The 25,867-nt window shown below is 45.9% G+C and overlaps 2 protein-coding genes across 5 annotated transcripts in view; one reads left to right on the forward strand and one right to left on the reverse strand.

Moving 5' to 3' along the window:
- The first annotated feature begins 3,711 nt into the window (after window positions 1–3,711).
- siah1 (siah E3 ubiquitin protein ligase 1) lies at window positions 3,712–20,279 on the forward strand. Of its 3 annotated transcripts, none has more exons than XM_080841837.1 (3): window positions 3,712–3,834; window positions 14,193–14,249; window positions 18,435–20,279. In XM_080841837.1, exons 2-3 carry the CDS (start codon window positions 14,240–14,242, stop codon window positions 19,283–19,285), a joined length of 861 nt encoding a protein of 286 aa, XP_080697963.1. In that variant the 5' UTR covers window positions 3,712–3,834; window positions 14,193–14,239; the 3' UTR covers window positions 19,286–20,279. The 3 variants fall into 3 exon arrangements, with proteins under 3 accessions (XP_080697963.1, XP_080697962.1, XP_080697964.1); XM_080841836.1 differs by lacking the exon at window positions 3,712–3,834 and adding an exon at window positions 11,590–12,385; XM_080841838.1 differs by lacking the exon at window positions 3,712–3,834 and adding an exon at window positions 13,442–13,468.
- A 1,170-nt stretch (window positions 20,280–21,449) lies between these two features.
- The window catches only part of lonp2 (lon peptidase 2, peroxisomal), an 18,822-nt gene continuing 14,404 nt past the window's right edge, over window positions 21,450–25,867 (reverse strand). The window contains exons 12-15 of one of the 2 annotated variants that reach the window (XM_080842518.1): window positions 24,749–24,879; window positions 23,586–23,793; window positions 22,932–23,122; window positions 21,450–22,585 (exon numbers count right to left, since the gene is read on the reverse strand). In XM_080842518.1, the coding sequence (XP_080698644.1) occupies window positions 22,355–22,585; window positions 22,932–23,122; window positions 23,586–23,793; window positions 24,749–24,879 (761 nt within the window). In that variant the 3' untranslated portion in view covers window positions 21,450–22,354. Of the gene's footprint in view, window positions 22,586–22,931; window positions 23,123–23,585; window positions 23,794–24,748; window positions 24,883–25,867 lie in introns of both variants that reach the window. The other variant, XM_080842517.1, reaches the window with a different exon arrangement.

Genomic DNA, 25,867 nt, shown 5'->3' on the forward strand with positions numbered 1-25,867 from the left:
TCCGCCTGCTGAGATGGATAGGAAGCCTCTTAAAAGACAAGTCTGGAAAAGAATCAAGGTTGCAATATACTGTTTGTAAAATTAAACATCGATGTGTTTGGAAAAGTGGATAATGGAATTGGTGAGAGGCAAAACAGCGTGGCATACTCAATACAAGTCAGTCAGCACAAACAGCCTTCTTCTAATGCGCCTACTGTTATAATACTTACCCTCTGGCTGAATTACAACAAACTTGAGTTTCCATTTAGGCTCATATCATGCTTTATTTTTTCAAAAAGTTAATCCTTCAAAAAGATAACAGTTGTACTAATATGATCTTCTAAATGTTCCTCCAAGCTAGGATGAAATAACATAAATTCATCCTGAACTTCAGTCCAGCACAGAGTATGTCTTCACAAATAGAACTGAAGTCTAACCTCATGTTTTACTTGAAGTAAAACAAAAAAATGTATGGCCAAACACTGTTGTTTTTCACCTCACATCATTTTCCAATCCTCATTTCTGACCTGGTTTTGCTGATGAGAAACATCAGAAGTGTCAGATTTGGTATAAAAAAAGCAAGACAATAGTCTATCTGAGAGGTCATATGTGGGGTAAGCATGCTTTGCACGCTTTAAGCTGAATTGTGCTCTGCCTCACCTTTGCTGAATACAGATATTTTAGGAAAATGAAAGCTGAATGTAGGCAGAGAATCTGAGGATCTGTGTGGAAGCTATATGCTTCTAATTAGCAGTGTCTCAGAAACTCATGCAGTGCTTTAAAAAAGGAATGTATTGCACCGATATATATCCTTCAAAGATGATGGTGATGGTAACAATGATGATGAGCAAGGTTTTTTTTTAATTGCAAAAGATGAAGATGATGATGAACAAGGAGTTTGAGGAGACAACACTCAAGTACAGTTGTCCATCCCTGCCTTATCTATCTTACTCTCTATAAAACCGCATAACACTAAAGAAATCCTGTAATTCTATCCAAAGTAATTCTATCCATCAACATTCCAGAGCAGCTCAACATTCCCAGGAGTACTGTTCTCCCTGCCCTGACCATAAGATCTCTGTACCTCTGCCTTCCTCTCTGTGGTCTGCTTTTTTTTTGTCATTTCCTAGGTCTCATACTCTTCAACAGCTAAACCTGTCTTGCTCTCTCTCTCTTTTTCTCTCTCTCACACACACACACACACACACACACACACACACACATACATGAACACACACACACAGACAGACTGCAGGGACAATTTGCTTACATAACCCGTTCACAGAAATCCCTCCCCATCGAAACCCCCCCCCCCCCCCCCCCATCCTCTTGTACTCCCCCCATGACACGGTCTAAGCTCACCAAACCACAATGGCAAAATTCACGTCTGCCCAGATTACCAGAGAGAAAGTAATACATCCCTCTAATCTTTCATCATCAACATCACTGGAGAAAATCTCTATATATCAGAGGGTGTTCTAGGGAGTAAAACATCCTGTTGGTTTAGTGCGCACGAACCCTGTGCAAAGAATGAGACTGATTGTCATCCAATGCAAACCTTCTCTTCCAAGTGGTCTCATCTGAGATTTTCTGAATAGCGGCAGTGTTTGTGGAGATTACCATTAATGGCATGGGCAAAAGAAAGGAGGGGTAAAAGATTTAGTGCTGGTGGGTGAAATGAGCTTCAGAGAGGAGTTTCAGCATTGCAGACAGCATGTGATATTGTTGCAGTCTGCAATGCAATCATCCTGCAATGGGGTCCATCTCAGACATTATACAAACATACGTGATCTTGCCTAGGTGGAATGAAATTCTAGCACCAATCCAGCACGAAGCAATAATCCCAGTATCTCTGTCACACACACACAAATAAATATGCACAAACAAATGACACACCCACACACATCTTAATGTAAACAACAGAGCTTTTTGTGGGTGTAATCTGCTGAAAAGGCCTACGTACACCTCGTTGAGTTTAGGCTTTGATAACTTTGAGACCTAGAGATGGCTACCATGCCTCTAGTTCAGTGAGTAACTATGGGCTCATCTGACTGGATTCTCAGTTTTGACTGCTCCATGTGTTACCCAGTGGCCAACAGGGAGGAGCCACTCGGCCTCATTCTCCAGCCCATGTCTCCATCTGCTGCGGGCGGAGCTGCAAACACTGATGTCATTTCCTCTTAGTGGCTGAGCTGGCAAATTTTTAGACTGCAAAAAGTGATTTATTGTGAGTGGCTGTTCACGCCACAGCTGCGCTCTTCCAAGGATGAATACTCTGGGGCGTACTTCGCCTCTCAAGAATTGTGATTTTGAAGCCTAATCAAAGCTAATTGATATATGGCTTATTGATATGCTTGTGCCTCTGTCCCTGAAGCAGTGTACCTTTTGCGGGTGCTCGCACATTTGTTTTGTTTCATTGTGACACACATTCACAAATGCAGCCCAATGAAGACACAACAGTTCTGTTGAACTTCTTGTCTTGCCCATTTTCGTTTTCTTTTCTATGACTACACAGAGCACAAACAAGTTCAATTATTGCTTTAAGCCTAATTTCATATATGGCATTATGTCAGTAAAAATGTGTAATGTTGAACATCTGCCCCCTTGAAGCTCGTTCCTCATTACCAAGTACTATATTTGGCATTACCACCATTTATATCTTTATCTTTCATTTATAAACTCACTGCACTCACTGCATAATTTTGGGTGAATCACACTCATTGAAGTGGAGCTGGGCCGCCCATTTCATGACGTAGAGAAGTCCCAAACAGTGGACTCTACATCAGCATCAGCCTTGCAAGGTTCAGTATGATTTTAAACAGTAGATGGCGTTTTGAGCCATTTTCAACCCATAAAATGTACATAATTGAGCTAACAACTGAAAAAAAAACGTCCAAGAGGTTCAAGAGAAACAAAATCAAATTATGAATTTTATCCAAAGTGACTTACAGTACAGATGTAGATTTTCATTAGTAAGTTTGCTCCCTGGGAATAAATCTAATGGAGACAATCAAAGTGATAAAGGAGATCAAATGAGTTTCCTTTATTTCATGCTTAAGCAAATCACAGCTGATTAGATTACCAGAAGCAGCATTTTAAGCTATGGCTATTTAGATAGGCTAGAGGAGTAAACTGTTAAGAAGGGGTAAATAAATATACCTATACAAATTACAGTAGATTCACACGTATAGATATTATCTCAAATACAGGTTGAGCCTGTGTCCTTACAGACATGTCGCAACAGCAAAACTAGTTTAGGCCTACTTTGGAGACGCAAATGCGCACACATTCGTGTTGCCCGAACACAGACATTTCGAAATATAAGCCTACTTCAGTCCTCTTAAAGAAAGGTCTCAGTCTCAAGATGTAGCATTGTTGTTGCATTGAAGACAGTACAAAATTGCTTAAATTGGGTAGTTTAATTGGTAGTTCGTAAAACGCACGGCAAGCTAATAACAGTTTATTTTTTATACGCTGAACTATAGCAGAAAAGCCTGGCGCATAGTTAAACTGCCTCTGTTTGAGTCTCTCACGGAACACTCGTGAATTACACAGATAGACATAATTCACTCAAAAGTGAACACATCAACCAAATGACTTTCACCCCTTACCGGCAGTCCAAAGAATAGGCCCGACTACATTGATGCATGTGATTGCGTCTTTGAGTGCGCGTTCATGTTTGATTAAAGCTTAGTGTGCGCGTTCGCTGCCTCGTCTCTGCCACTGTCTATGGTCGCTGCTCCCGAGGTGGAAACTATTTAAACAACAGAGTGCGCGGAGCCGACACTGGCCACAGCGGATTATTGGGTCCTTTGTCAGTTTTGTAACACTGTTCGGGGGATAATTTTTCAAAAGGTAAGTTACAATGTATGAGTTGTGTATCTTTCGGTAAGTGTCTGAACAAAACGTCAGAAAAAAATAAGTTACACGGCTTGAAACGCTTTCTGAACTGTTAGCTACAAGCGAACGTTAAAGCTCGATCAAGCTAGTTCAATACTAGCCTACTATCAGATGTGTATCCTAAGTTACTAGCTAGCTAGCTGCCTAGCTACCTATCTGATACTTATGTGTAGAAAGCTATGAATATATCCTAGTTAAGCCAAGATAGGCTAACGTTACATACTACAACTTGTGGGTGAGTTACATTGCTACTTAGTAACAATTGGTTTTGAACACTAATTGTATTGAATGATTTGGGCAACGCCGATGCCTAACGTTTGGCTTTGACGCTGGCTAACAGTTAACGTTAGCTGGCATCAGCTGATTAACGTTTCAATCCATGTTCGAGGTTTTTATGTACTATCTTCATCGCATTGACTGACCTTCTTCCCATTTAACGGCTACATAGATGTATACAATGCACCTTTTGTAGGGTTACGTGTTTTGTACTTGCTAATGTCCTAGCTAACACCGTACAACAAGCAATGGCTAGCAGTAACTTGTAGCTAGCTAGTGCATTTTGAGTTGTGGTCGCGGCCTTACTAGGTTGCCAAGACACTGTAACGCCACTTAGCCAGTGTTACCCCAATAACGTAACGTAGCGAGCAAGGTTATAGTGTTTCAAATGTCGACAAAGTGTAGGTACATAACAACAGGAACCGCGTGGTGAATTTGAAATTGAATCAGTCATTGCAATATTCTCCGCTCGTTGTTTATGTAAGATGGCTATCATTAGCTAACTAAGATGTCTTGTGCTGATGTTCGTAGCGCAGGAGACGAGAGGGTAAGGTCTAATGTTGGCTAGCTCACTGTCTATGCTAACTACCTAGGGGTGACAGCAAAGTGATAAAACATGACACACGGCATCCACGAAGTCAGCGAAATATTCGTGAAATACCAACGGTCTGTTACCAGATTAATTATGTACTTGTATTCTGCGAGTTAGCATTACATCAAATGGTGTGATCGGTTGGTCCTCACGGAATGCTCAATTATGCTAACGTCGACTAGCCATTACGGTCATGTTATTGCTTGCATCATTGTCGCAAGTATACCATCAGACATGGAGGAGGCACCACGGTTAGCAAGATGGCTCAATAATGTATCGCTAAATCTAGCCGATAACATACCCCGTGGTCTCAGAGGTTCATCGGTTGCTAACTGTTTCAGCACTATTAAATGCTAACAATTTTCACTTAAAGACTTATGTGATTCCTGCCTGATGCCAGTGTCTAGCTAAAGGGGCAAGGGAACTCGGCTAGCTACACAGCTAGCTTGCTAAGACTGTAATTTATGAAAACTTGGACGCCAAGATGGCGGAGTTGCAGGCTAGCTGGGTCAAGTAACGCTAGTGACCATCTTTGCGAGATGGATCCTTATCAAATGTTAACAGCGTGTTGTTTGATTCTTGTAGATTAACTGATTCTGTATAGGCTAACACATCGGTTGGTTCCCTCAGTAATATGTAACGTAACAGGCTGAGTAACATTGTAGTTAATGGATGGGTAGGGTACACCGAACTGATCCATAAGATTACATTCTATCATTGCCGACGAAGTTGTTGGGTTTACATCGAAAATTAACAGTGGGTGTCTGTCCGGCTTTTGACTCCGGGTACTGTACTATATGCACGCATAGTGATATTTTGAGAATCAAGTGAACAGCAGTGCTACCTGAGCGAAGGAAGGCATGCGTGCTTGAACACTGTGTTCTTGCAGCGACCCCCAGACATATTAGGCAAATGGGATTTGTCCCCGACTCAACCCAAACACTTAAATTGAGCCGTTTGCGTATCTGGTCAAGCTAATCGTAGACATTAGACCAGTGTAAGGGACTTATCAAGTCGGTATGTCTTCAAACCAGGCTATTTAAGCACATTGATGCTATGCACTGTAGACGTGCAGGTTTGACCACATCTGGAGTGGTTTGGGGTACCCGACGTCTGTGACGAGTGAAAATAATGCATTTTGTCCAAACTGGAGACACGTTGCTGTTTATCATTTGATGCCACATTTGCCAGCTAAGCTTGTGTGTGAGTGTGAGAGAGAGGGTTTCGTGCATCAACCCCCTCATGGCTGTGTTACCCAGTTATTTCCAAACTTTCCTGTGTGTTGATGTAGAGGGATGGCACACATGGGTGCTTCTGAAATGACCGTAGCTCTGTCTCGCCAGCCGCTCTGCAAAGACACAATGGCCAAAGACCGCAGCCTTGTTTTTTTGTGCAGGGTTTGTTTTGGTTCGGCAGAATGAATGAAAGCGCTGGTCGTGAGTGTTTTGGGGGGTGTGTGTGGGGTGGGTGTGCGATGGGGGTGTACTGTCATATGGCACTGCTGTCTCCCTGGCAGCTGCGCTCGGTCAGAGGCAAGCCCTACACACCCGCTCCCTCCCTCCAAATATTGACAGCTGCTCCTTTGAAAAGGAGTTGGTGTGGTGAGGGCAACGGCCCATAGGCTATAAGGGAACATGACTCTTTAGAAACGCTCAATATATAGGCTAGAGCATTAACAGCAGCTGAGATCTCCAGATCCCTCTCTCTTGCTCGCTGCCTCATCTGGCCAACCTAGTCTTCCTTGTGGCACCAGTGTGCCTCCTTGATAATCACTGAGCATAATGCTGGCCTACCATCTGGTCCCAGTGTAACACACGGGACCCTGATTGTATGTGTGTGTAAGCTTGCACACGTGCTTAGTGCACACACACATGCTATGATGCTGAAAGCTTCTGAAACCCCATGTACTTCTTGAAATCATGTCACAGCTGACCTGGTACTCTTGAGATTGCTTGTTTTTGTTTGTTTGTTTATTTATTTATTTATGGATCTGACTGATGGCTCTTCCTCTCATGTGCCACCCTGCCAGTAAGCCTGAAGGGCTGGCTTTTGGGCGTTTGCAGGCTGCTGCCCGACATGTGTCACCGTAATGGCTCCTGGAATCCCACAGACAGAGCAACAGGCCCACAATGGCATTTGCCATGTGGAGGCTGCCACAGTGGAAGGCTTTCTAATTGGGCACCTGTAGTTGACACTCTTCAGCAAAGTTTTCTTGCAAATCACACACAAGTCTTTCCTCTCAACAGTTATCTGCTCTGGTTGGTCAGTGATTCATTTTGTAACTTACTCCCAGTTTTGGCACAGGTTTATGTCACTGGAGATACTGTTATGAATACTGAATACAGATTGATATGTACAGCTGTCATGGTCTCCCAGTTTAATTTAGGCCTAGCTGTCTTGACTCAGCATTGCGGTGTGTGTGTGTGTGTGTGTGTGTGTGTGTTTGCACAAGTGCAGTCCTTCCGTGTCAGCCATTCTTTAGCAGTCTGGGTGTCTGTGTGGGTATACTGATGTGTCTTAGTGGCAGGTTGTGTTCCAGTGGCTGTGAGCACCCTGGGTCTAGAGTTACAGAACCGCAGCACTCATGCAGGAGGACCAGAGCGGATGTACAGGCTAAGTCTCTAATGAAATATGGCCTGTTTCATCAACGCATGAGAAACGTGCAGCTTTTATTACCAATGTTGCTAGGCAAGGACACAAAGTAAGGGAGCAAAAATGGAAAGTCGTGGTGTATTTGTTTTTTTTTCTTCATCTTTTTGTTATTTTGGTGTGAATTTAAGGCGAGCAGCTCGAATAAGGAGGTTTTTGTGGAGATGAATGCGTAGCTTACTAGCTTTGCTTGCTGCGCATTCATGCATACACTCAGGCATGAATTGTAGCTATTTTAAAGGTTGTTAGTTTTTTACAAAATTGCATGTTAATTAATTATTTATTTATTTTGGGAGAATTTGGATCCATCAGTGGCCTTAAATAATGTTTACTTCCTGGTTTTAGATTAGATGGCTTTTACACCAAATACAACCCGCTTGAGTTCAGGTGAACCAGACCCCTGTTTTCTGACAGACTCTGGTACGGTCCCTAGGTGCGCACCCAAGTTTGGAAAACAGCTTTCACATCAACGAAAGGAACCAAACCAATTCGCTATTCATTGTGGAATGTTCATTGTGGAAGGAAATATTTCGAGTGTGTTTGTAAAAGTGTTTGTTTGTGAGGGAGGCAGGGACAGAGAGTGTGTGTTGGCATCATTTAGTTAGGCCAGGATGGCTCTTTGTTTCCCCCTGTCTGGTCAAACAGGTTGGCTGTGTTCCTCAATCTCCCCTTCCCAACCTGTATGGTAGGAAGTGGGTGTAACCTGTGCCCAGCACTGAGGAAAAGACCATCCTTGCAGGTGTGTCTGTTTGTGTGTGCGTGCACATCCTGTATTCTTTAATCCTCTCATGCGGTCTTACAAAGCACACACTTTACGTACTTTACAGGACTGCATGAGAGTTGGTGGTTTTCTGACCCACAGATTGTTTTTGCGTGTAGGTCGTGGCTGTGACCTGCCTACTTCTGTGACTGGCCTTAGTTATCTCTGTATGTAGGCTAAATGTCGTTGTATCTCCATATGTAGGCTAAATGTCGTATCTCCATATGTAGGCTAAGTGCTGGTTTGATTTTAGTGCAGATATCCCTTGGTAAATAAAGGTGTAGTCCTTACCACAGGCTTCTTTATTTTCTTGCAGCAGATTCTGAGCTCTGTCTCTAGCTTTCTCTTTCACGCTCTCACTTGCTTTCTCTCTGGTGGAGAACCATGGCCTTTGGAAGCCTGGAGCTCAGCAAATGGACCATTTGAAACCAAACTGCTGGATTCAAACCCTTGTGTGTGATCCCAAATGACTGGAGCAGAAGGACGTTCCCTGTGTGTGTGTGTGTGTGTGTGTGTGTGTGTGTGTTTTAGTAAGAGGAAACAAAGTGAGCAGCACTAAGCTGTGTTTATTACCTTGTGGCTTTCAGATGTTAATGATGTGTGTGTCAGTGCATGGATCAAACAAGGGCTGAAGAGGGCAGCTGTGGAAGGTGTTGGTGTCTTCTGTTCTGCTCCCCAGTGTCGATGGCAACTTGCATTGAGAGCATGCCCGTTGGGTGAGCTCCATCTCGACAATGGGCAAATCGAGTAATGACCTTTTAAAGATACGAAGGAAGGTTCATTCTGAATGAACATACCCCCCCCCCCCCCTTGGACTGGATTATGACCATTAGTCCATAAAAACTGTGTGTGTGCAAGAGTGAGTGTCTGGACAGAGGAAGGGTAATGGTTTTGTGTATGACCAGGGTGCAGTTGGGAGGCAGATGGTGTGAATGGAGGCTGTTCTGGTTGTGCTGTGAAGAGCAGGCTGCTTTGGGGGGGTGGGGGGGTCTTTAGGGTGTACCCAGCTGCCTCGCTGAAACCCCTGGAGTGTGTCAGACTACACCAGAGCAGACCAGACCAGCCAAGCATGCACTCACCAACACCCTCTGGGAGCAGTCCATGGTTAGTTTTGCTAGCTTGAAACTGATAGGTGGTAGTATCGCCATCAATGGTCTTGTGGGGACCAGTGACTATATACAGTTGATACCTGAAAATCAACTGTTATTACTTTGTATGTATGCACACATGACTACATTGTTGTGTTTGTGTGCATTTGTGTGTCTCGGGGCAAACGTGGTTGCTGAGCAATCCTCCCTTAGAGAGTAGCATGTGGATTGTTGTATGGTTTTGGAATTCATGGGTGTTATAGAGTGCAATGTATCTTTCCATGTTTTGTGTGTGAGTGCGTGTATGTGTGCGTGTGTGTGAATGTTTCTCCAGAAGTGTAAGTGTGCCAGCTGCTAGGGCTGGGCGATTTTTCGATTTCGATTTTAATCGCGATGTAATTTTTTTCTACGGTTTTAAATGAGACGTTCGATTAGACGGCGCCTTCAAAAAAAAAAAAAAAAATCAATGTTTTCACAGACCCGCGAATACAGCGCCGCACGTAGCCCATGGGCGTCGCGACAATGTAATTGGGGGGGGACAAGACCCCCTCACTTTTCAAAACAAGTCGTTTCGACCCCCCCACTTTTGCAGTCAAAATAGTGCGTGCGTGACTGCTGGTCTACTAGTCCATTATTCTTTCCATTGCGTCACAATTAAATCCGTTCAACTTTATCAGTGGGGAATACCCACAGCAATATAAATCCACTCCGCGTTTTCCTGGTGTACTACGCAGCCTCATCACGCACGCAGATTCAACTGTCATTAATGTTCATTCATTCTCTGATTTGATCGGAGCGTCGCGCTAGAAGCAGACCACAGAAATGGACATACGGATTTTTTTTTCGAAGAAGAGGAAAGTAAGTCAGAGTTGCCCAAGTTTTACCTGTAGTGGACAATTAAGGACCACCCAATGGACATTATCTGGCTATAATCGTATTGTTATTGCCATAACAACCGTGAGCTAATCTGGCGTTAACGTTAGCTAGCTAATGGCAGTTTTTCTAACGACAGCAGCGACTAAACACACACTCACCAAAGAAGATTTTTTTTTTTTAATGTGTCACCACTTGTATACCTCTCTTTGACTCACACACGAAAGATGATGTCAATGCCACAAATAAAATGAACATTGGTGTGCTGGGCATGCTGTCAAGCTTTGCCATGTATGAAAACTATTTCCCCTACGTGAACCGTTTACTTCTGGCAGCTTCCATCCTTAAAGACTTTGGGTTTCAATACACATTTGGCCATTTCTGACTTGAACAGTCATACTTTAATGAGGTGGTCAGTTTGAATGTAGCCAACATAATTATCAGGCCACCAAACCTATATCAATTGTGAATTTGATATGCTGATAACATGATTTACATCTCAGAGAAAAACATGGTAAAATGCACCAGAATGCGGGTATTTGCATGTACGTTTTTCAAAAAATTTTGGGGTGATTTTGTTCATATCGTGATATAAAATCGAAATCGAAATTTTTTTGGGGAAAAAATCGAAATATAACTTTTTCCCATATCGCCCAGCCCTACCAGCTGCCCATACACACTGGGGGTCACCCTCTGTCTAAAGGACTGGCTAAGGTGTAATGAGGAGGTGACGTCAGCCTGGGACTTGAGAAATACTGAGGTTGTACCTTGAGAAATGTGGTGGTCACTTAACAGTTTTTGCCAAGCCGCTGAAAACTACGCTCAAGAATGAATGTAGTTTTTTTTGCTTTTTACATAATTCATCGCAGTAATTAAATGGTGATCATTTGCCAGATGCCAGAACCAAATATGGGGAAAAACAGACGAAATGCAGGCCAAAAGAGTAAAAAAGTAGAACCAAGGAAAACCCGTAAGAGCTTGCAGGTATGGATTTTAAATGAGCTGCTGCTTTAGCTATGGACAAAGCCTCCTACCTGCGAGATTTAGACAGCTTTCTAATGTAACCTGACTGCCTGTAAGAATAGGGCCAGACAGGTCCAGCCAGAAGTACCTCAGAAGAGGACTCACTTTGGAACCATTGCTGTGTGTGTTGGGGTGCCCTCTGCAGGGAATCTGTGTTGTGAGTGTGTTCTGGGGCATCTTTGCTGATTGGCTGTCTGGTAGCCAGTGTGTGTGTGTATGCGTCTGTATTAGTAGCCCATATGCTGTGTGTGAAGGTGGAGTTATGGGGTTTGTAACTTGAGCTGGGCTGGTCTCGCGCCTTGAAAGCTGCCCCCCCCCCTCTCTCCTCTCCTCTCTCTCTCTCCACCCCCTGTGCCTCAGCCTGCCGACTCCAAGCTGACATTCCACTTCTCTAGCACACACATACATACATACATACATATACACACACACACATTTTCCCTCTCCAGTGTCCTTACACTGTCCTCACACTTGTAAGACAGCGCAGGGGACCGCACACACACTGGACTCCTGGGAGTGTTCTGGTTTTCAGCGGCTTCTTAGTTCTTTTCTTTTTCGTTGTGTTGCTGTTGTCTGGCGGCGAGCTCAGGATCCTCAGGCAGGCAAGGGAGTGGTTACAGCCGAGCTGGAATGTGCTGCTAGACTGTGGAACAAGCAGCTCTGGTCTCAGATGTTTTTTCCTTTTGCGCTCCGAGTCGGTCTCTCTCGCGCTCTCTCCCTCCCTCTCTCGCTCTCTCTCTCTCCTTTATACATTCACCTTTCTTGTGTTCTCCTTCTCTTCCTCTGCTTTACTATTCCACACCCCCCGGACCGACATTCCTGAATTACAGCAGGGCTGTTTTGTCCCCCCACCTCCTAGTAGTAGCCCGCCTCTCCGTTAGCCTCTTTTCCCCGGGCTGCACTCACTACACACTGGACTCAGCTTACTGGTCTACAGGGGCCTGTTGGACTATGTTTGTGTGATCACCATTCCTGGCCTAATCTGGACGCAGATCTTTTGACCCTTTGACACCAGTGTTTTGTGAGTGTTTGTGTGCGCTCACGTGCGCGTTGCGATGTATGCCGGCATCGGGGTGCAGTGTTGTGTTATGGACTGTTTGGTTTCCACGGTGAAGTCGTGATGAGGAGCGGGGCCGGGGCTCCCCATGTCACGAGCCGTTAGGCAGCAGCCTGTCTACTCGTGGAAGGGGGTGCTCAAGCTGTTCTCGTGCATCGCCACCCGCACCGCCAGCAGCAAGCCTAAAGGTAACCAGCCACGGCGTGCCGGAACTTAAGTCCACAACACGCAAGGCCTCTTCCTTGCAGCCTTGCACCCACCGCACATGCACACAGGCTTTTTCTCACACACTTGCACAACAAGCTTGATGTGTTCATGACTCTCTCCCTCTCTCCCTCTCTCGCACTCTCTATCAGTCACACACACTCCTCTAGGGTAGTTTGTTAGTTTCATTGTTGCTCCTGTGCAAGAGGTGTTTTGTACAGGGAAGCCCAGCCAGGCAACTGTTGTCATCTCTGTTGTATTTTCATCTGCTTTGTTAGTGGGGTTCTAGTGAAGATGACGAGGTTGAAGCTCTGCTTTATGCATCTCCATGAACAAAGCTCCGGCATTGCTTTTGCTTGTCTGCATTTGACACTCAGCTTGTTAGACAAAGACTAATGGTGTCATAACAATAATTTATGTGTGTGTGTGTGTGTATGCAGATTCAGAAGGGGTGGCACCCACTGCTGTAGCCTCATCTGTACAGGACTGTTAGGTGCGTGCGTGCATGTTTGATGGTAAACATTTGAGCTTGACTGTGTTTCAAAGGCAGGCTGAGACTCATCTCCTTGTCTAGGCGACACACTGAAGCGTTCCTCTAGTTGCACATTCTGTGTACTCCATCAGCTGTGTTACGTGGGCTCTGATCTGTGAGTTTGAGTGAGATGTGTGTTGGTGATTGTACAGGGAAATGGTTCCGAACATGACCTCAGCCTGCATTTTTTGAGATCCATACAGGATGTGATCAAATATTGAAGAGGCTGTAATGGGAAGTGTTCACTGAGAGAGGATGAAAGATGAAGTAGTAGATTCTGCATGCATTATCAGGAAAAAAAGATTGCGTGTGTGTGTGTGTGTGTGTCTGTGCACTTGCGGTCTTGCAGCACGGTGGATGAAGGCTGGTTTACATTAGTAGAGTTGCTGAAGGAGTGTGTGTCTAGGAAAAAGTGCTGACATCAGGTCTCCCATCAGGATGGCTGGATCGGTTCCGCTGTGTGTGCGTGTGTGTGCAGGGTTCTGTTTCTCAAGACTTCCTGGGAAAGAATCAGGGGAGATCATCAACCTTTACAGTACGTGTGTGGTATTGCTGAAACATGGTGTATACACTCTAACTAGATAAGAGTTTGTGCTGTGAAGCGGTGAATGTGGGGACTTGATGCCTGGGAGAGTATGAAAGTGTGTGTTCATGGAATCCTTGAACACTGTACTCTCACACAGACCTCCCTTTGAATGCTGTCTGCGCCTGTAAGCCGAAGCCCCACCTCAGTTTGCATGTACAGAGCACCCCGCTGTTCTTAGTTCCGTGCCTTCCTTTCAGTTTCATGAGTCCGTGGGATCTGCATATCTGATCTGGGGTCAGTAGCGTTCCCATCCCCACATATGCTTCATGGTTGTGAATCCCACAGGGCCATGCTCTCAGACGCCAATACCTATGAGGAATCAGGCTGTGTGTCTGTTCGACTGTAGTCAGTCCACATTCTGCCGTGCGTTCTTGCTTGATTGTTTTGCATGTCTGGCCAGTTCTTTGTGGTTGGTGGTGAATCATCACAGGTTTTCTGACTGAATATATATATAGGCCTAGTAGACATTTTGTGAGGGAGAGTGTATTTTGTTCTGGTTTGTGTGTACTGTTGTTGAAAAGTAAAATCTCAAGTACTCGGCTATAACACTAGTCTCTCCCCCACTACACCCTATGGCCATAAATGTTTTTGAAAAATCATGTTTTAATCTTGTCTTTCTCTCTTTTTGTCTCCCTCTTGTTAACCTCTCCGCTCCTCCTCGCCACCTCCTCAGAGGTCAACCCATTTCAAGAGAAGACGCGAGCCTTACTTGGGAATCATATGGACGACGGCAAGCACCCCTTTTCTATTTCTGCTCATTGTTGTGATGGGATTCTGTGTGTTGTATGGCTTATGTCTGGGCTCATTTCACTCGTGCAGCTTCTTGGATTGCGAAGCGCAGGAGTGAAGGACCTTTAGGATAACACCAGCAGGAGGGGAAAAAGTGACCAGACAGAATAAGTGGTCGGAAACGGATGAGTGGAGGGAAAGGCAGAAGACCAGAGGGCTAGCTGAGCGGCCTTTCCTCCCTAACTAGGGTGTTTGGTCATCTTAATCGCTCTCCGCAGAGAGAAGGGGTATTGATCGCCTCAGTCATATCCCAGAGGCTTTAGACCCCCCTCTGCACAGATGGACTATAGAGAGGGGGGGTGGGGGGGCTGTTTATGCACACCCCAAGCAATCTCCCTGATCTGACCCACGTCACATTGCACAACACCCATAATGCCATAATCCTGCAATTAGACCCAGCTTCTTGCCCATATTGTGTCTTGGGTCACCCTCTTCACTCTGTACCACTTCCCCCAAGTCTTGTGTAATCCTTGTTCCTTCACGTTTTATTGATGACTAAATGAAAATAATGTTTGCTAACTCTTGTGTATGCCTTAGATCACAGCACTCGTATTCAGGCACTTGATAATCTCCACCTTTTAACATGCACACACACACACACTCACAAAAACAAATTTGGTCAAAAGATGAATGTAAGTTAGTCCAGGCTTGCTGCTCTCCACTGAGCTCTTAACCATAGCCCCCTCCTTCTGTTCTAAGAAAGCCAGACAAACAGTTTCCTGCTGCTATATCAATAAAACCCAGTGCCAAGTCTGTGCTCATTGGCCAGTTCCCACCCACACTACCACTGGTGGTGCTGAGGTCACTTCCTGCTTGGTCTGAGGATATCCTCCATGGTTCTGTAGACTGGAAGCACATCCTCCCCGCTGGCACCCAGAACCAGCACAAAGAAGCCCTCGCAGTGCAATAATGAAACACAGTGGTCCACGCTAGATCAAACGTGTGTGTTTGTGTGTGTGTGTCCGTTTACTCTACCCGTATTATGATAATTTCTGGGTAGATCTTTCTCTAAGTTTTTTTGTTTTTAGGTGAAATGTAATCACTTATTAGGGCAGTGCAAAGCCTAGGACAGAAGTATCAAATAAGGGCTTTTAAGTCTCGATGCCTCAAAGTTTGGGTCAAGGCTTTGTTACAGTGCATCAAAACAAGCAAAATACCTCTTCCCCAAGACCCTAAATGGCCATTTTGCTGAGAGGCAGAGTATTTTCTTTGGCTTCTGCTGTAGTGGGTGGGTTTTGGGTCATTATTAATATTGACAGTTCTTGAATCACTGCAGTAAGATTTCAAAAACAAAGAAAAGACAATGGACTTCCCAGGACATGTGGTAAAGCCTGGGGCTTTTGGAAGTGGAATCAAATTGGGGTGGTTTGGAAAGTGTTTAGTGGGACATTTTCAACTATTCGGTCTCCTGTCCTCATAGATGAAAGCAGAGTGTGTGTGTGTGTGTGTGACCCATGTTGAAGCTGGATTGGAAGTAGGGGGTGGGTGGGTATTGTTTTCCTGTCTCTCCAGTCAACGAGGGCAGCGGATAGAGAGAGGAAGAAAGACCCACCTCTGCTCCAGAGTCGAGCCGTAATGACTTTGTTTTTTAAAAAGGCTGACCGTTTGTGGAATGTTGGCGCGCTCCTCTCCCCTCCGCTCTCTACCGAGCCTGAGCCAGAGCGGTCTGATGAGCGCTCTCCAGCCGAGGCTTATTTACGCTCCCCTCCGCATGGCTGAGCCCCACTCGCCCGCCGCCAAGCACTGACAGGCCAGGGGGCTCGCAAAAGGGGGTGCTGAGAAGAAAGGAGGGATTCAGGGAAGAGCGAGAGAGGGAGAAGAGAAAAAGGGAGAGGAGGTCCTAGAGGAGGAATACTAGGGTATGGGTGAGGGAAGAGGAGCCAAGGGTTCAGGGGAGGAGAGATTGGATTGTTTGGGAAGTGGAGAGGATAGGAATGAGGATGGGATGTTTTCTGTTTGGTTCCTCTCGAGTTCCTGCACTTGGGTTGAAAATGTCTCACAGAGCCAGTTTGGACATCCAATCATTTTGGGTTTGGTAATGGGCTTCATTATTTATTTTTGACAGCCAGGTCAGACAAGTAACTAGCACAAACTAACATAGTAATACTGATAAAAAAAGGATTTTTTTTTACTCTGAAATGACTCAAGGGTTTTGGCGTTTTGACACTTGCTACGTCACATGTCCTATCTGTGAGCACCAGACCAAGCTCACCTACCTCTGGCTGAAGCTCTTGCCTCCTTTGAAATGACAATACTGATGCTGAGGGCTATTAGATTTGAACAGAGCGGTTGACATCACGTTGCGGATGTAAAAAAAGTAGAGACTAACCGCTTTGCACAGCCATGCTAGCGACACCTGGCCCTCCTCAACAACTGGTACCATAGCAACAGGGCGCTCCTTGGCCACCCATTTGTCAGGGGTGTGTGTTGTGGTGTGTGTGACGGAGAGTGAGTGAGCAGGGCTAAATCTGTCCTCGGTTGCTGCTTGTGCTTCGCGAGCTTGCTAAGACGGCTAAAAATATCTGGCCGTCTTTATCACGGCAGATGTGTTTACAAGCCGGTCTCTTGCTGTGTGCCACCTACACAAGTTCAGTCGCTCCTCCGTCCTCTCCCTCTTGCCTGCCCTCTTTTTCTGGCGTCCCTCCAGTCATGCTCTCATCTCTTCCTCCCTGCCTCCCTCTCTCATTGTCGTGGGGCAAGTAGTCAGCCAATCAGTTTGCAGCTTGAGCTGGGTTCTTGGAGAGGTCCACAAAGTCCTGCCCCTCTTGCGAGCATGCTGCAAACCATCTAGAAAATAGGTCCACTGTAGAGTGGATGTGTGAGAGGAAGTATGTCTGTGTCTGTGTGTGTCGTCCCCCCAAAAGTCACAGTAACATCCATACACAATCATGTCTGAGTCTGATTGTTTCTGCCTTGTTGACGTGTATCATGTCTGCTCTGGCTTTGACTGATCCCAACCCGTGCTATATGCAACTGACTTTTGCCTGCAGTGGCTAAGCTTCATCTGGATAATGTGCCTGACTTGTTATTACTGCTGTCGTGTGTGTGTCTGTGTGTCTGTCTGTGTGTGAGTGATTGTGCCGCTGTACTGTATCCTGTTGGTTCTTCTGTCTGTCTGTCTGTCTGTCTGTCTGTCTGTCTGTCTGTCTGTCTGTCTGTCTGTCTGTCTGTCTGTCTGTCTGTCTGTCTGTCTGTCTGTCTGTCTGTCTGTGATGTTGCTGCTGTGTTGTATTGTGTTTGTTCTTCTGTGTGTGTGTGTCCGTAGGTCTGTCTATGTGTGTGTGTGTGTGAGTGATTGTGCTGCTGTGTTGTATCATGTCTGCTCTACTGTGTGTGAGAGTGATTGTGCTGCTGAGCTGTATCATGTCTGCTGTACTGTGTCTGAATGTGTGCAGCTGTTCCATAAATCTATAAGGGTGAGAGCCACGCCTAGTGTCGGCCTGCTGCAGGGAAAAATTTCAGCCCTGATATCTCCCCACACACACCTCACCACAGCTGGTTCCCATAGCAACGCTCTCCCAGGAATCTGAGTCCACTTCACCCGTCTGGCTCCAGCTCAGCTTTTAAATCTGTGCCTCCCACCCCCCTATGCCAGAAATAGCTGTGGGCAGGCCCTGTCACAGCAAACACACAGCTCCATCCCTCAACCTCTCCTGTACCATCAAAACACACAACTGCCCTCTACTCTTTAGGCCCCCAGCATTGGCTGCTGAGAATGTACTGTTCAGATGAAAGGGGGGTCGGGGGTTAGACTGAAGTTAACTTCCCAACCCCACCCCAACCCCTCCCTTTAGGATCTGAGGGCCCCAGCCAGAGGAGCGTCCCTGTGCTATATTTACCCATGTGTCTGAGGGGCAGGGTGACCTTAAGATGGAATCTGTGGGCCTGCACTGGTCTAGGGCTCCCAGTAGTCTCCTGGAGTAGGACGAGGCTCTACTGCTACTTTGTTTAAGATTGAGCTTTTAGAACTTTGTTTTTGTCCAGGTTCTGTGTTCTCAAAACTGATTATCTTTATTTCTCTTGTCATCTTTACCTCCCTTTTCCTATACCTCTTCTCCCCCTCCCCCCACTCTGTTTTTCCCTGTTATTCTCTCCCTTTCTTTGCTGTTGTCTTTCCTCTCTGCAGAAATGAGTCGCCAGCCTGCCCCAGCGCTGCCCACAGGAACCTCCAAGAGCACCCCTTCCCAACGCGTCCCCACCCTGTCGGGCACCACCGCCTCCAACAGCGACCTGGCCAGCCTGTTTGAGTGCCCTGTGTGCTTTGACTATGTGCTGCCGCCCATCCTGCAGTGCCAGAGCGGCCACCTAGTGTGCAGCAACTGCCGGCCAAAGCTGACGTGCTGCCCCACGTGCCGCGGGCCACTGGGCTCCATCCGCAACCTGGCCATGGAGAAGGTGGCCAACTCGGTGCTGTTCCCCTGCAAATACGCCTCGTCGGGCTGCGAGGTGACGCTGCCTCACACGGACAAGGCGGAACATGAAGAGCTGTGCGAGTTCCGGCCGTACTCGTGCCCCTGCCCGGGCGCGTCGTGCAAATGGCAGGGCTCGCTGGACGCCGTCATGCCGCACCTGCTGCACCAACACAAGTCCATCACCACGCTGCAGGGTGAGGACATCGTCTTCCTGGCCACGGACATCAACCTGCCGGGCGCCGTGGACTGGGTGATGATGCAGTCGTGCTTCGGCTTCCACTTCATGCTGGTGCTGGAGAAACAGGAGAAGTACGACGGGCACCAGCAGTTCTTCGCCATCGTGCAGCTGATCGGCACGCGCAAGCAGGCGGAGAACTTTGCCTACCGGTTGGAGCTGAACGGCCACCGGCGTCGGCTCACTTGGGAGGCCACGCCACGCTCGATCCACGAGGGCATCGCCACAGCCATCATGAACAGCGACTGCCTGGTGTTCGACACCTCCATCGCACAGCTGTTTGCCGAGAACGGCAACCTGGGCATCAACGTCACCATATCCATGTGCTGAGGACACCTTTTTCGTAGATGCACACTAACAGACAAATGCACATATACATCACACACACACACACACACACACACACACACAAATGCACATATACATCACACACACACACACACACACACACACACACACACACACACACATTCAAATGCACTTGACAAACACAGACCCACACAAATGGACACATTTCAAACTAGGACCGCTTGGGTTTTACTGAAAGTGCGGGGGGTGAAAATGAGCATTGGGAGGGTTTGTTTGGCCAACTTGGAAGTTGGAGCTTTATTTTTGTTTGTTTGTTTGTTTGTTTTTTTCCTTCCCTACGTCTTTCCGTTGCTGTTGTGCTAATAGTCGTTGACGCAGCGCTGCCTTGCCAGGCTGGGCTGAGTTGGGCTGGGCCAGGTTGGAGCTGGAAGCAAGCGGACCCTGCAGACCGCTCCAGGGGAGCTGGATTCACTGACCCCGCCCCCGTCTGGCCAGGCGGTCCGCAGGCCTGCTGCACGGGAGGTTGGGTTCAACCGTGGGATGCTTTCGGAGGGGACAGCTCAGAGCAGGTCTCCACAGATTTACTTTAATGTTCTTTTATTTTTTTTCTTTGGTTCATTTTGTTTTATTTTGTTCCCTCCCCACCCAAAAATGTTCTGTAAAATGTAAATACCTAAAATATAAAACATTTCAGTTTAAAAAATTTACATTCAGAAAGTACCATTTTTGTTTTTATTACTGACAATTTGTTTTTGTTTAAGGTCCTCTGCAGTACTCATATTAACTATATTAATTATGAGATTGTAATAATTATTGTAATTATTTTTTGTTATGTTTAAGAGAAGAATGAAAAGGGTTCTTTTTATTTTTATTTTTTAAATGTTATGTTGTCTTTCTGTGTGTGATGGGTGGGCAAGACGGAACTGAATAGCTCTGTGGATTAATTGTGCTGTTGCTGGTCCTTATCTTGGTTTATTGTTTTTGTTTTGGCCATTAAATAAATCTATCTTTTTCATACCTTTTGCATTACCTTCTACTGTGCCCAGAAGATATGCTTCAACTTTATGATTCTTTTCATTTAGATCAATTTAACCTATGTATGCAGCCCCATTGCAGCGAAGGGGGCAAGTAGTCACCACACCCAGACTTGAACCTGGGACTACAGGGAGCCAAAACTGCAACGCCAAAGAGCCAGGCTCGATGGTACGGCAATCCGAGCACATGCTCATGTGTAGTGACGCCACTCCGTCAAACCCATTTTCCATCCATTCCTGGATGTTGTCTGAAGATCCTATTGCAGAACCAGGGGCCTAAACCTGTCAAGGTGATTTACAAAGAGAAAAAAAAATATATAACTTTTTCACAGGAAAACCCCTCGAGCAGAACCCAGCTCTGAAGGGGGAGGGGGGTGCTTGTGATGTCTGTCTTAGGCGGGTGAATCAAATGAATCAAATGAAAATGAGATTGGTTGGGGGCGAGGGGAGTTGTGGTGGGCAGGTCCACTGTAGCCATCTGTTTGCCATCTCGCTGGGATGCAGTCCTGATGCTGGACCTCGCCACCCGGTCGTACACCCTGTTTCAGAAGCTGTTCGGTCATAATCACCTCACACATCCAGTTGTCGCGGTACAGAGAGTGGATACTGTGCCCTCAAGTCATTTGTGTTGTCTTGTGTGATTTTATTCAGTGTTATCAACCCAACCCCTATGTTGTGGTCTCTGTGGTGATCTTAGGATGACTGCTGAGGCATCTGTTCTAATAAGCAGTCTGTTTGGACTTGTGTGGTTAGGGGGGCCACTGTAGTGATTTGTGGATCGGGCCAGTGTACAGTGTGTCTCAACACGTCAGCATTGACTGGGTAGAGAACTGGCTGGCCTACATAAGAGGCATCTCTGAACACGCTTTTCGACAGACCCATTGGCGTGATCTCTGTATTGACTCTGCTTATTGGATTCAGGTTTGTTTTCTTTAACTGTATTCCTAATTTGATTGATCTTCTGATTTTAAGATTTTTCCATCAGATGAATTGGAAGGCTGCCTAGGTGAGTTTATTTTTATGTATGATCTAACAGATGAGGAAAGAATGTTATAAAACTTTCAATCCGGATTGTAGTAAATACATTCCACAGCATGAAGTCTAGTTACATTTTTATTTGGTCTTATTAGTAGCATTGTTTCAGAGCACCAAATCACATGTCATCGCAGAAGTTTAGGCTTTAAGCAGACAGCAGAGTTCTCCCTCCATTACCGAACAATAGTTTGGCAAAGGCAGGAACGATGTTCAGTTAGAATATTACTTCATCCTCGCAGCCTGTCTAGCATCAAAATCGACTGCATCACGCTGAACTGGTGCAAACTCCGAATGGTACTCCATCATCCAGTGATAGTTTAAGGCCAAAGTCTAAGACTGAGGATGACAAATTCAGACTTGTGTCTAACAACACATTACATGTAGATTTTGGATCGCCGGGTATGTGGTTCCAAGTGTGTGGTTTCGTGACAAACTTGGGTAAGTCAACCCTAATGGGAAAGAGTTTGGAGTAAACCCTCTAATAAAAGAGCCCTATGGATTCATTCTCCCTGCAGAACGAAAGCCTATTAGGAGGTTTACCACTTAGCAGTTCGCTTACCCAGCTTTGTCACTAAACCAAGTACTTGGAATACCCAACACCCCCCCTAGTTACGTATAGTAGCATGAGTCTTGAATTAGTTTACATTTCAGTTCATCAAGATGAATTACACATCTAGTTTTAAAGTAGCACAGTATGAATACGTTTATCAGTCCTCCTGCTGTGGACTCAAGAAGCCAAAAAAAAGGCTCAGTGTAAATTCTACTGAAAATAGAATGAATAGGACCATCAAATAAGTGCTACAACTGCATTTGAGTGGCAGGTAATTTCATGTTACTGAGGTATAGTTCTGTGTGTGTGTGTGTGTGTGTGTAAATGAATGTTGTATTAGCACTTCTGTTTTATTTGCCCTCCTGCAGGTTCTGATGAGTGTGCGCTCAAGTCCTTCATTAGTTTGTCAGAGTTAGGATTTAAAACCCCAGTATGAGTGTGTTTGGAAAGTAATGTAAGCCAAGTGGTCTCTCAGAGCTTGCTGGCGAGGTGAGGGTGTGTCAGAGGGTTTGTGGTTGCCGGGAAACCCCCGCTGAAGGCAGCGTTCAGGACTTGATCCACGCTGCTGGCTGCCACGAAGTCCAGCTCCTCCCTGATGTGGGCGGGGATCTCTTCCAAGTCCTTTTCATTGCGCTTGGGAATGATGAGTCGTTTCAGGCCTGCCCTATGGGCTGCAAGCACTTTGTCTTTGATCCCGCCCACCTAGAGAAGGAAACCACATATTTATCATGAGGTAATGCATGACAAACTGCTTCACCACACTCCAGTGAAAAGCCATGGTATCACCTGAAAATTAGCTACATATTCTTTCCTAAGCATAGAAAGACTGCTTCCTCTCATGCATAAAACAGCATAGAATTGAGTTTTGTGTAGGTTGTATAACATGTTTTTCCAGAAATAAGTTTCACTTCAAGTGAGCCTCTTGACATTTGCCATCCTGTGTCCATGCAGTGCAAGTACATGTCAATAGCATTACCAAGCCATTTGAATACGTGAGCGTGAGAGCTGCATGTAAAGTGGCAAAGCTTTAATGGTAGAGGGAACTCACCGGCAGCACCAGGCCTCTAAGTGTGATTTCTCCCGTCATCGCCACATCTGAGCGCACCAATCGCCCACTAAAGAGCGAAGCCAAACACGTCACTATGGTTACACCAGCAGAAGGACCATCTTTCGTGACGGCACCAGCCGGAAAATGCAGGTGGATATCTGTTCCTTCCATGGGGTCCAGGTGACCGGCAGCTGCAAAGTCACACAAGTCAACCTCACCCTGATACTTCAAGAACAGACTGACTAACAGACAGTTTCTGTAGACTGATCCTAAGGATTTTATCAGTTACAAAACTGTTGAGATAGCACACAGTCACTACTTTTGAATCTGTTGATGCCAAAAAAAACCTTGCCAGTAGTTGCCAGAACTGTTAGTCAAAACAGGAATATTGTAGTACTGACTCAGTGTTAGTCAGCTGATAAACTCTTAGTGAGCTGTCACAGGGCTTTGTGATCAGATGTCCTATTTTTCTCAGAGATGTCCTCTACTGTATGTGGCAGACAATTTCACAGTTTGTGATGACCACAACCACCAGTTTAGCATTGTTTCTCTGTTGGTGAGCTGATCTAGTTCTGCCCTGAATCAGTGTTGGTGAGCTTGTATGGTCTGCCATTGAGTCATTGTTTATGCTGGTATAATAAACTGCTGACTCACTGTTGGTGAGCTGGTATAGTTTTGCATTACTGCGTAGCCAGCTGATGGCCAGGTGGGCAGACTCCTTCATCACGTCGCCTAGTTGTCCAGTCAGAGTCAGCTGCCCGTCGCCCTCCATGCGGCTGGCCTCCACAAACATGATCTCCCCACCCAGAGGTGTCCAGGCCAGTCCGATGGCCACACCTGGCAGTGTCAGTCGCTCAGACACCTGGGAAAGCAAAGGGGAACAACTAAATAAAAATAGCTAATCAAAAGGGTCCCCTATCCATAAACCTCGCAGTAAGGCAACATTCTGCATTCGGCCATGTTCCATCACCGATCCTCTGTGATGGACTTTCATTGACACATTGTCAATATGCATGGATGGTGCACAAAGGATAGCTGCGACTCAATGGGAGATCAATGGGAACCGAGCATAGTGGAGATGAAATGGTATGTTCAATATGTCTAATGCACGCTGTCAATCAAGAAACTAAGTACACTGAATCAAGCAGAGAGTCCCTTAATACGAGCCCCGGTCACAGTTTGCATGTTTATGACTTCCATATGAGGAGAGCTTCTTTACAGTTTCTCTCTTTCTCCTCACTCTCCCTCCTAAATCCCTGGGGCATGGTAGGAATGCAGGGCTTCGTGTCTCCGGCTACAGCACTGTTAACCACTAATTTTTTTCGGAACAGAGGTACTTCCAGCACTTCATGGTGTATTTCAGGCAAAAGAAAAGCACCATGTGTGAATCTATAAAACTAGGTTATAGAGCGCTTCATCTGGCACTGGAGACACTAATAAAAATAAAAATATGGTGGAACTCTATTTTAGATTGATGGATTTGTAGTTTTAGATTTGTGGAAAGAGGAAATGCAGTGATTTAGTATAATGCAATGAACTGAGGTTATATATCTGGTTGAATTGGCTCAAAAAAGGTCCTCCGGAAATTTCATTTTCAGATGGCCAGATAAAGACAGATGGCCAGATAAACAGACAGAGGCTAAGACCCTGATTCCGGTATAAACCTCAATCACAAAATATATTTTGGTATTGGGCAGTTTTGTAATACCGATACAACACACAATAACACAGCGCAAATAAATCCACCTATTCTCCGACCATTTCCGAGAAGTTAAGGGTGAAGAGGTCGGAGCAGCGAGCCTCTAAGCTGTCCTCACCTCCATCTCGAAGAGGGGGGGCCCCAGGATGTCTTTGAGGGCAGTGGGATCAATGAGGATGGGCATCTCAGGAGGGGCAGTAAGGTCGGCAGACTCCTTTTGAGCCTCATCCCCTCCAGTCTCCTTCTCCTCTGCTAATCAACCGCACAGGCATGGGGAGAGAGAGAGAGAGCGACAGAGAGCTTTACAGAAAATATGTTATTTAACAGTTGAAGTATTTCTAGAAAGATAAAGGAGAAGATTCAGTCAGGTAGTTAGCTGGGTATAGGGTAGTAGAGTATAGGACTACCCCAACTCTTGCTTCACTCATCAAGTTGGATCCAGAGATTAGCAACAGAGAGACATTCCAAGGAAAAGGTGCAACCATCAAGACTCCATAGACTGAATGACAAGAAGCACGCATAATCTCTGTCTGTGTGTGTGTGTGTGTGTGTGTGTGTGCGCGCGTGTGTGTGCGTGCGTGCGTGTGTGAGAAACGCATGCAATCCTCTGCTTGGAGCTGCTGGTGATGACCCTAGAGTGTTTTGAACTAAGCAGAAGGCCTATGCTGAACCCTTCCACTCCAGCACGTCATCACATGCCAGTCTGGCTGGCCAGATCTTACAAGAACAGATAGTCCCTGCACTGCACACGTTACAACACACACACACCAGTCGGTCACACCCACACAAACGGTTCATGCATCAAAGCCTTGCAGAACACTCACCCACACACAACCACATACAGAATAGCCTCACACGCAGTGTAAATAATGTCGTATACATGTTCCTCACTCATTCTCTCTCTCTCTCTCTCTCTCTCACACACACACACACACACACACACACACACACACACACACACACACACACACACACACACACACACACACACACAAAGACAGTGCCATCTCACGGACAGACAGGAAAAACCGTTATGAAATAGTCACATAAACGTGCACATTAAAGCAGAGGGGGAAATGGCCCACAGCTATATTTACTTGAATTATTAATCAGACAATAAATATTTAAGCAGATCATTTTGTTAAGCAATGTAATATGTCCTTGAGACCTCGGAGGGAGAGGGAATGTGATGGGTGCACAGGATGAAGCAGGAGGGGAGAGAGGGATGATGGAGGGA

Source organism: Sprattus sprattus, assembly GCF_963457725.1.
Source record: "Sprattus sprattus genome assembly, chromosome: 7".
NCBI lineage: Eukaryota > Metazoa > Chordata > Actinopteri > Clupeiformes > Clupeidae > Sprattus > Sprattus sprattus.